The sequence below is a fragment of the Erithacus rubecula genome (assembly GCF_903797595.1).
Source record: "Erithacus rubecula genome assembly, chromosome: 3".
In the NCBI taxonomy this organism is placed as follows: Eukaryota; Metazoa; Chordata; class Aves; order Passeriformes; family Muscicapidae; genus Erithacus; species Erithacus rubecula.
The window spans coordinates 37,768,517-37,779,850 of record NC_136689.1 but is presented as its reverse complement, the minus strand read 5'-3'; the positions used below and the strand labels follow the sequence as shown (position 1 = coordinate 37,779,850).

The 11,334-nt window shown below is 42.4% G+C and overlaps 1 protein-coding gene across 7 annotated transcripts in view; it reads right to left on the bottom strand.

The window, feature by feature from the left end:
* Positions 1-309: 309 nt before the first annotated feature.
* RARB (retinoic acid receptor beta) overlaps positions 310-11,334 on the bottom strand; it is a 316,375-nt gene continuing 305,350 nt past the window's right edge. For all 7 annotated transcript variants that reach the window (XM_079299660.1, XM_079299661.1, XM_079299657.1 and 4 more), the window contains 3 exons: positions 5,260-5,464; positions 3,766-3,924; positions 310-795 (listed from right to left, as the gene is read on the bottom strand). In XM_079299660.1, the coding sequence (XP_079155786.1) occupies positions 599-795; positions 3,766-3,924; positions 5,260-5,464 (561 nt within the window). In that variant the 3' untranslated portion in view covers positions 310-598. The remainder of the gene's footprint in view (positions 796-3,765; positions 3,925-5,259; positions 5,465-11,334) is intronic.

Genomic DNA, 11,334 nt, shown 5'->3' with positions numbered 1-11,334 from the left:
ATACCTCTTCTGCTGGGGCAGTGACATTTTGTATACTTTTTACAAGGAAGGAGATGCAAACTGAGGGCAGCAAGGACAAATTTTCGTATTTCAACTAAATCAGACGGTCCTTTCAACTTCCTTCTCTGGATGTGTACAGTAGTCCATGTCCTGTGGTTGGTGTCTTGATCATTTTAGGTATGAGAGACAAAAGGAAAGCACCAAACATCCAGTATGGAGAGTACAGCCATACATCTGTATGTACAAAGTCATCAGAAATGCAACCAGAATTTGAAGACTGAGATCTGTCTTGTCACCATGCAATATTGAGTGTTCAGAGAAGAAAACAGAAGCTTAACTATTTTTTTTTTTTTTTTTGCATGAAATGGCTGATTTAGAGTTTCAAAAGTTTGCATTTTCTAGTTTTAAGAGTTTAAACAGCAAGGAGTATATATCGATACATATGAAAATTTCTTGGTCCTTGTTGAGTTTATCTATATATATATACATATATAGATATATATTAAGTCCAGAAACTAAGCAGCAGTAAAAATGTTTTTCTTGCTTTTCATCCCTGTACATAAGGTATTAGGAATGTCTGAAGTAGCTGGAAAACGTCTTATTCCACCATAGGGGATTGACTGACACTGCTGTTATCCACTGAACTAGGTGAGATACTGGGACTGTGTTCTGCAGTATTTCCATTTGAGGTTGGTGTCAGTGGTTCATGTCCTTCAGAGTTCTCCAACATTTCCTGAATAAGAGGTGGCATGGATCCAGGAATTTCCATTTTCAATGTAATGACACGTTCTGCACCTTTAAAAAGAAAACACAAAATCCTTCCCATGAGCATGATTCATACAATTTCCTTTCTGTTAGCATTACAGGAGTATTTTGTTAAGAGATTTGCTGTCTCCTATACTTCTTGCACAAAAAAGTATGTAGGTGAACTGCTTCATGCAGTTCAAGAAGAAGGAGTTAGGTGAGTGCTCCTTAACAAATTAGTTCAAACCTATGACATAGTAACTGATATTTCAATTCAAGTAAATTTGATGAGCTGCCTTTTTTAAAGAAGGACCCAAAATGGCATTAAATTATACTGAAAAATTAAATTAGGCTGTGATCATGTAGATGTCTTTATAAACTGGAATAACATTTAGTCTTTATTCTCTACTGGTTCTACAAAGAATGACAAAAATTCTGTCTGTGTTAAATAAGTGAGGTGAATCCTGCAAGAGATCTAAGTCAAAATGTTTCCTTCCCATAGAGAAAGCTGTGAAATAAGACAGAATTTTACAAACAATTACTGTATAAAACAACACATTCAGGCAAAAAGATACTTTTTTGGGGGGAAAGCTGCCTTCTGTACTCTTCAGGCATCTTGTGCTAATGAACCACCAAAGTGTGCAGGAGCCCTGAGCACTGCTGAGCTCTGCCTTGGCTGAGGCTGTTTGAGTTGGGCTTGTGATGTGTAACAGGCAGGTGAGTGCACACAGGATTAATCAAAATTACTGCATCAATCCTGACCACTCAGACTGGGAGCCCACAACTGGTTTAGGGAGGAAAAAAAGCCCAACACAAAGTCTCAGTGCATGGTCAGCAGGCAGGGACACAGCACAGACACAGCAGCCAAGGGTCTGCCAGATACTGGGCAAAGTAATAATACTAATATTAATATTAATATTAATATTAATATTAATATTAATATTAATATTATTATTATTAATAATAATAATAATAATAATAATAATAATAATAGTAATAAAATACAGAGATAATAGTTTGGTTTTTGAAGAACCATTCCAGAAGAGTGATCCTTTGGAAATACTCTACTTATGCAGGCTGCTGCAGTGGATATGCTGGAGAGAGCACTACTCACTCCAGACTGGAAGGGAGCATTTAAGTGTTTATGTCTTATATGAGGTGCATCCAAAAATCATCTACAAAGGCAATGACTGACTTTCCAAGTGAATGCTGACTTACAAGTTTCTTTACTGTAATGGGAAAGATACTAATGCAGGGTGATGCTGATTGCTTCTCTGAAAACCAACTCAATTTGGCCACGTTAAACACCTGCTTTGCACTGTTATGTCTGGTGCAGTGAAGTGTTTGTGTGCTCATTCAGTGCGCAGTCAGAAAAATTTTTCAGGTTTTTCAAACTTCCAATTTAATCAGGGGATAAGAGAACTCAGAAGATGAGAAAGGCTCAGAACTGTCTAGCTTCAGTCCCACAAACACTTCACCCTTTAGTTACAATACTTCTAATGCCAGAAGGAGACACTCTCAGTGTTCCAGATTCATGCTTTCTTTGGTGTTTGCTTTCAGAGATCAGGTACCATCCAAAGTCATTATCGTCTAATGTACATCTTCCAAATGAAACTCAAGACACCCCCACCCCTTCAGGACATCACCACCCTTTGGTATGATTTAGTTCTACTATGAAACATTAATGATATAATTAAAGTTAACACTTATGTCAGAATGAAAAGAAGCCTTTCTTGTGAATTGAATATGAGGAGTTGTGTTCTTGAGGAGCAGGAAGGCTCTGGTAAAAAAGGAGGGAAGTAGAAATGGATTTCTCACAGTGGAACAAAAGGGCTCCCCTAAATGCTTTTATAGCTCAATACTGCTCTAAGTTTATTTTGTAGATTCAGTTGGATGGAGTTTGTTTTACTTGAGGGTAAACTGCAAGCTTTAGATAACCTGGTAAGTGGTTCCTTTTTAGGATACTTTTGCTTCCAGCTCTGGTGTTTCTCTTCCAAGTTACTTCTTTTGGTTCTAACCAATCCAATTAAATCACACACTTATTTTTATAAAGACAGCTACAACTTAAATCTTTTAACTTGGATTTATATTGTTTGAAGTGGAGCAGTTAAGGTTTAAATTTAAAACAAATGTATTTAGTTGAGTGAATTAACTACTGGGGTTTTTTTTCCCCCTGAGTCTTCCCCCAAACCATGTCAAATGAAACTGGAAATCTTCCAAAAAGTACAGATCCAACCTACACAGGTATCTGTACATACAAGCTCATGTGCCTGCTTATCTATGAAGGGCAGCAAATGGGTTGCTGAGTAAGCAGATTAAGAAGATGAAACTGCATCAGCCACCATAAGAATAAGAATTGTTGCACTTTAGACTCTCTATTTTCAGACTGGTACATCGGGGAATCTGTTCTGATCAAATGAAAGCATTCAGCTACACCTGTGCTTCAGAGAATGTGTAACAGTGCTTAGACTATAAATTGCACAGGATCAATCCAGCACATACTAGACTGCATAAAATGTTAAAACTGATCCATGTTTAGGTATGGTTAGTTTGGATTAGAGGGGCTGAATCTCCAAAATGCTGGATCAAATCAGTTCTAAATCTCCAATACCTCAGACCACAGTTTAGGTGAATTTTCATTGTACAAGTTTTCTCTGCAGTCTATAACCAGACTGTTTTTTAAAATCCATTGATGATACAAAGCACATGCTGATCTGAACCCCCTTGTAAACATTAACAAAGGTTTTGTCTTGTCCTAAAATGACTAACAAAGACTTCATGCTAAGGATTTGCTAAGCCACTTGCACCTACATCTTTTTCACTGTCAGTTGCATGGAGAATGGGGCACACCATGCATATTTAAATTCAAGCCAATTTCAAGACAGGAATTATGTAAAGAAACTGGGAAGAGTAAGGTCACAAGGACCTTTCTTAGATGTGTTAAAAAAATGACAACCCAGGTGTCAAGGCCAGTTCTTGGGAAATGCAACACTCCTGCTGAGTTATTGGGAGAAACTGTACCTTTTGCACTGATGCTACGAAGATCTGTGATTTTCATTAAGATCTTTGGGAACATGTGAGGCTTGTTGGGTCTTCTCTTTCGGATATAAATTTTCAGTGCTTCAAGCAGGGGTTCCTGAAGCTTATCCACTTTCATTGGTTCTTCAAGGTCCTGGCGATCTGTAGAAAAGTATCATATCACTCATAGGATTTGAAATATTTTTTTTTTTATTATTTATTTTTAAAATAAACTCCAAATCACAGAATCTCCTCTGTGTTCTTGATTGGAACCCCATGAATTTCATTCTCTGATAAACAATGCACACTCTGTAGTGAGCATTCCATAGGAAGAGGATAAACCACAGCTTTCTGAAACTTGGAATGATTTTTTTTTTCCTTGGTGACTGGAATGGTTTGTCATTTGGGGGGTCGAGAATTTCCAGTTTGCTCTTGTACCTCCCTCTTCAAGGGGGGAACACCTTGCTGCAAACAATATTTTGGAATCAATTTTATATGTGTCACTGATAGGCTACCCAGGTACTCATAGGGGTTACAGCTATTTTTTGTTACCACTACTACAGTAAAGTGAGTTACCATCAGGAGTCAGCAGATGGCAGCGCTGGCTTGAGTGACAACAAATGCCACCCCTCTGCACCAGGACGCAGCAGTCACATATCAATGGTAATCTAGGAGCCCATCAATGCTTTTAATGGGTTAGGCTTAGAGACACATAAAATTGGAATGATTTTGTACTAAAGGGCCACTGCCATCTAAGACTGAGTCTTGTGTTTCAAACGCTCACTTGTAGCACTCAGTTTGTGTTTCAACAAAATGGCCCAGGTAAACAAGGTGTGCTTCTATTGCTAATCCAGATTTTGCCAAGGAGGACAGAGACCAAGTGATTAAACCAACAGAAATTTGCAGATGATTTTGGACATTATCTGAGACTTCACTTTTTGTATTTTAAGCCCATGATTTTAATTGACAAATATCTTTTTGAGTTCCCTTCAACCTCAGTTTGGTAGTATAACACTTTTTTTTGCTAAACAAAGTTATCAGCAATGGCTTCCACATGACTGAAACCAATGCAGATGCACACAATTGTATTTATGAATAAAAGCTGTGTAATGGGGCATCTTGCTGTAAGAAAGCTCATTCATGCAGGTACTTATACACTGCTTAGAAAAAACACAGCAGGACCTGATCTCCAGAAGTCCCTCCTGACTCCAGCCATTCTGTGAGGTACCTCAATGCCCTTTGTCAGGCAAACAATAGGACTGGTTGCTTGACAGAATGATTCCAGTAATTTATTTTTTTCAAATTATCAATATTAAAACCAGTAACTATCACCAGTGGAAAGCAAACCTTTAGCATTCAGTAGCTTATATAATACTGTTACAAATATATATACATATTATATGCTGAAGTATAGGAAAGCAAAACAAGTAGAATGTAAATGAAGACATTATCATGCCTGTCCTTTTGAAATGCATTAGAGCTCATGGTGTACAATACCTCCACAGATGAGGCAGATGGCACTAAGGAGACCTGTTTCTGTATCATCCATTTCCAAAGGCAGGAGCTGGTTGGCAAATGTGAACACGAGATCAGTCAGCGGGCCAAATCCGGCGTTGTGCATCTGAGTTCGGTTTAGGGTAAGGCCATCTGAAAATGTCATGGTGTCTTGTTCTGGTGTGTATCTTGTGCAAATTCTAAGGATCTGTGGAAAAAAGGAAAAATGGAATCTGAAGAATTTAATCCATGAGAGGTTTGTTGCATTTTCTTGGTGCAGCAAATGACTCTGTGGAACTTCAGTATTGGCCACGTCAGAATAATCTGAAAACAAACTCCAGTTTGTGCAGTTCCAGAAGCACAAAAACTCTCAGGTACAACATAAATGTACTCTACTGACTATGTGTATTCCTTGTAATACAAACCTAAGAATAGAAATTTCCCCCTAGAAACTTCAGAACAACTCTCACAGCTCAGTTCACCAATATTGCAGTGATCCACCAAAACAGTTCTTTCATTAGTCTGTCACCCACACCTAACTATAAAATGTAACTGATCAGATGAACTGCTGATCTGATCCAAGATCCTGAAAGCATCTCACTTCTGAACAAAGGCATATCTCACTGATTTTGGGGATTGGGCAGCACTTCCCTGGGTTGTGTCTTTGGCAAGGACAATGTTGGTCTGTGGAACCCTGTGGGAATGAGTGTGTACATCCGTGAGCTGCTGAAGAGGCAGAATTGTGGGCTGCCTTCCTTCTCCTGCAAGAGCACACTGGCAAACATTGCTATGGGGACAAAGCCCTCTATCTCCCCAGCAGCCACAGGCAGGGTCTCCTTGGAGCACTGCTCGCCTTGTCAGCGTGGGAGTCTGCACCCAGCAGAATATCAAACCTTGCACCTCCAAATGGCAGCACACACTACTGCTGGCAGCCTGGCCAGTGGTCCGAGGAGCTTTTCTTTCTTTATGGTGGTTGTTACTTCTGTGTGCTGTAACACCAAATCTCCTCACCAGCCCTCCTGCAGGCTCTGGTGCTGCTCCCTGCGGAGCCCCAGCGGTGGCAGACCCTGCCTGCCTGGTGCAAAGCTGTGACAATGTCGCTCATTGCTGCACTCGCCCAGGCTGTGCTGGCTTTGTCAAGTTCGCCTTTGTGCCGACAGCCACCCAGTGCTGACCCCAGATGAAAGAGCCTTCGAGGGCAGGACGGGGATTCACACCTCTAACTGGGCACGGAGGAATGCAAAACACATGAATAAAACACCGAGGATGCTCCACATTTGGTTAGTGAATGCCTCTGGGGCAAGGGCAGCGTCAGGAGCACGGTCACGGCGGAGGTGCAGAGGGAGCAGAGTGTGCGGGAGTGCTGCGCCTCTCGGAGCACGCCCGGCGAGTGTCCCAGCATGGACTCTCTGTGGCTCGGGATCATTTGTACAGCTGCAATTAATGAGCACCGCCTTAAGGACCAAATGAAAGAGACGTCCATCATGCTGACATATTCCTGTTATATATATCAATGCTTAGTGTTTAAAATAACCAGAGGTGGGAGAGGGCTTACGCCGAAACTGAACTAAAACCCTGCTGAAGTCAGGCTGATTAGCTGAGCTAAGACTACAGCTGTGTTTTTTCAGGGCCTGACTGTATTTATTTCCCATTCTACTTGGTTTTAAAGATTCAACAAAAAAGATGTACATGAATATAAGAGAGCACTGGGAGAATTTAATTACTCCTATAGCTGCTGAGGCTCTGGGTCAGAGGCCCCAGCATATGGCAGCTGACCAGTCTGGGCTTGGTTCTCCCACTGCCATCTTTGCTTGGCAACACTGCCCCAAAGAAACAGAGAGGAGAATGAGGAGAACAAGATCTGTAAGACACCTATAGGGAAGCTTTCATTTCTCTTCTTCAGTTCCCTGGTAAGAAACAATAGGGTGTATTTCTGCAGATGGATTTAAAACTATTTTCTATCTCAGCAATAACCTTATCTCACATTCTGTGTATACATTGAAGCACTGAAACTTCGTGTGGTTGGACAGGCATGTTTGACATTGTTGCCTTACCCCTGAATTAGGGTAAATTCTTGAAATTACCTATATCAATGACCAAGAGGGGCATAAATACAAACACAAGGCACATTAATTCCTCAGCGACCAAAAATTCCCCATAATGTACGTCATCTTGAAAGTCTGCTGGTTGTTAGGTTTTATGTAGCAGCCAATGTATTGTTCAGGATCACTAGAAAAAATTAACATTATAAAGCACAGCACCTGTCAGTAAGAGGCAGCACCTTTACCATATTCAGAACTGCCACTAACCACTAGCTGTGCTCTCCCCTGAAGTTCAGAGTGGGTTGTTCTTTTAAATCATTAAAAGATTGTATAGAAAGGAGAAGAAACGTGGAGAATGTCTGGTGTTCAAGAAAACAAAGGTTTGAAAGCTACACATTTACTGTGACACCCAAGAGCTGCTTGGTTCGCTTCTCTAATGGCATGCAAGAGGAACTGGGGTGCACAGACAGCAGCTGCCTTCCAGCAAGAATGCATGGCTGAAGATCAGGTATCCAACTTTGGCAGGAACAAGGCTCTGTATTTCTTACCTGGTACTGCTTTTCCCTTAGCTCAGTCAGGGAGAAAGGCAGCCCCTTTGACTCCAGTGCTATTTCAATTGGTAAGCCTTAGCAAGAAGAGTTCCTCCCTCCACAGCCTCAGGACTCCCTTCCCAACAAATCAGCAGAGCAGGATTGGGAGCTTAATTGGGCAATGCCGTGGTGTATCCCCAGGCTGCCTGCAGCTTCCCCAGCAGCTGCCCAAGCGGGGCTGGCAGATATGGATCCCCAGATCCTCCCTCAGAGGTCAGTCTGGACACCAGCTGCCACAGAGATCCCTGCCCAGAGGGACTGGGTGCCCTGGAGTGATCTTCCCCAACATCCCAGAGGCTGACCACACACCTGCCACTATACACCAAGCCGCTGGCTGCCTCGCAGCAAAGCCTCTGCTTGTTCCCCAGTGCCACAAGCCCCACTGTGTTTGGGGGTGCATGCCAGGAGTGCTCAGCAAAGAGACCCCCAGGGCTAAAGAAGTGGAAGAACTTTCAGGCTGGATCCTCACTGGGAAGAGATTTGGGGTGAAGTTACTCAGCCTCAAGCCAGCTCCTGTGCGCATGCACAGAAAGAGGCCTGCAGGGGCCCTGCAAAATTTATAATTAAAACATAAAGTCGTGTAGGATTTAGCTACTTCCAGGCTTAGGCAGCAAGTAGGACAGGTTTTTGATAAAGGCAGCCTTCAGGCCCTTGTACCCCAAGTGCTGCACCAGCTGTCAACTGGAGGAGCCTGCAGCAGCTCCGCTGGGCACTGGCACGGCTGAGGATCAACTATGTGTTTTCAGCAATGCACTTAACTTGACTGCAGCAATCAGGTCTCAGGTTTCCTCTGCATTCCTTTGACATTATCCCACAACAAGCCGTTATTAAACTCCAAGACAGATCATTTCAAATGGTGTTTTTCTTTTTTTACTTTTTCTTCTTTTTTTTTTATTTTTAATTTCTGTCCTTCATCAAGATCTGTGAAACGCCATGAATATTGCTGATCGTTGCTAAACTGTTCTTGGGCAAATTTCCAGTGTCAAAGTAAAGCTGATTTCAAGCTCATGTTCACTGAAGAACATATGGGAAACATCAGCACTTCAAAATAAGAAATCACGGTATCTTTCTCCATTTTAAACTGAACTCCTAATGTCCTCAATGTTGTTTAGATTTTGCAACCAAGCCAAGTATTTTGGTTGTCACTCTGCTCTTAAATGCCACTTGCAGCCATAAATACGTTTTTTCCTCATTATTAAAGGGCCCCTTGTTTTAAGGACTATTTATATAATAAAGCATTAGGGATTCTTATGAGCCTGTCATAAAGTGCAAAGCAAAAACCCTACCAGAGGCACAAAACCAAAGTCAGCCAGAAAGTTGTATTTATGACATTGTTCTTACCACAGAATTGTTACTCATTTCAAACAGATCAGGTAGGGCAAGGTGGGCCTATTTTTTAAGAAATCCTGTTGTTAGACACTAGCTGCCTCAGCTGGCTGAACAGTTCCTTGAGAGCAGAAACCCAGGCAGGTGATTCTGAAGCAATGAAGCCCCATGGCACTGCCAAACCCTGTCAGCACAGCTTGTTCTGGATACACAAATTCCTGCCTGGCATTAATGCACAGGGGCTTACAACAGAAAGCAAAAATTACATCATTAAGGATTAGCATTCAAGGACTTCTCAGGTTTTTACCCACTGGATTTAAGACAGACTGGACTCCGAATTCTTTCCACATTTGTCTTGCCAAAGCTCAGCGAGGTTGGGGATGCTTGGCTGCTGCTGGGCCAGTGTACCAGCAGACAGAAGCACTCACTTTTACAAGGGTTATTGACTGAATTTTAGTAATATTTATCCCTAAAACTTTTGGCATCAGACAAGATATAAATTCCACGATCCTCAGTTGGCGCCTCAAGCTGCCTCAGGAAGCTTGATGTTTTTTCCATTCCAGAGTTGTGTTTGTTTGTACATAAACCAATTCTTTGGCCCATACCCACCAGAGTTTACTGAGCTCCTGGCACCATTTCCTTTGTCAGCCTGTTAAGAGGGGCTTAAGTATCCACAGCCACAGGAACTAATTGAGCAGAGACCTTGGCAGGGTCTTTAAATGCTTAAGACTGTCCACAGCTGGTGCTGAAGGGCAGGCAGGCAGTGAAGCTGGGGTCCTGCTGGCAGGGAAGCCTGACCACCCCACTTGGGAGCCCCTTGCTGCTCCTCCCACGTGCTGCAGCTCTGGGAACACGTCCAGGGCATGACAGAGCAGCAGGATCATGAGGGCACTGCTGAGGCTCAAGCCCTTCTCAGCAGAGCTCACACAGTAGCCACTGGGTGCTTGGTGCAGCAGGAGGGGCAACAGAGCTCACCCTGCATCTCAAGGCACAACAGAAAGAAACACTCCTAAGTAGGACAACTGGCTTGTTGCAAGGGGGAAATATGTGCTATTAAAACTGCTCCAGTACTGATGTTCAGCTTAAATAAAGATAGAGAGTGGCACTGCAATTCCGATTATGTGCAGGTGATGTGGGTTTAATGGATACAGCATTTCACAGGCGGCGCGCACACTACGCATTATTGTGTCATGGTAATTATCCCATTTTCTTTTTAAGCGGCACATAAAATAGGCACATAAAGTTTGTGTAAATGTCACACATGAAAGTTAGGACTATTTGCCATGCTGTATGTGTTCCTGGTTTGGAAAAACCTCAGCTCCTCCCAGCTGCAGGCTCCTATGGTGCTAGCTATGCCCTGCTTGCTCGGATGTGTCACCTTCTCTGGCTTTGTGAAAAATAAAAAAACAGAATAAGCAGGTGATCTGGAATGACAGGTGACAGGCCTCAATAAAGTTTATAACTAAAGCTTGAAGCTTGCCAATAGCCACAATTTTAATGCAATTCATTGTATTAAAGAATCAACTTTTCTATCCATTAATTAGTTGAAATAAAGTCACCATTTACCACCTGCTTAATTCTCTTTTTCTAATCTGGCAACTAGGTTTTTATTTAATCACTTTGATAAAAGTGTCTTTATCAAGGCACTTCAGAAAAATCCCCTAACAAAAAGGGTCCCCTCAATTTTTGAGTCAGTGTTGGCAAAGGCAGCACTGAGTGGAGCTGCTGCAGGAACCCTGTGCAACAGGGGCTGTGCATGTTCCCAGGGCAAGCTCCCACTGACCACCCCAACAAAGAGCACCAGGAGCTCACAGGATTATGGAATTAGGGTATTTGTTATCCAGCAGATATGGAGCTAGGGCATGGTACAAACAAACAGGATGGCAGCTTAAAGGCTGAAGTTTAGGGGTAAAACATTTAGATGTGCAGATTCTTGCCATATCCTGCCTCCTCCCCACCTTTTTTGTGTAGTTTCTGTATTAACTATTTGTTGTGGGCTGCAGCAGCACAGCACAAAGCAGTTCCCATTCCCTACTGCTGTCAGAACACACTCGAGGCAACGCTGCAGTTTTTTGATCACCATCTGCCTCTCGTGTAAGGGGAAGGTAACAGAATCTGCT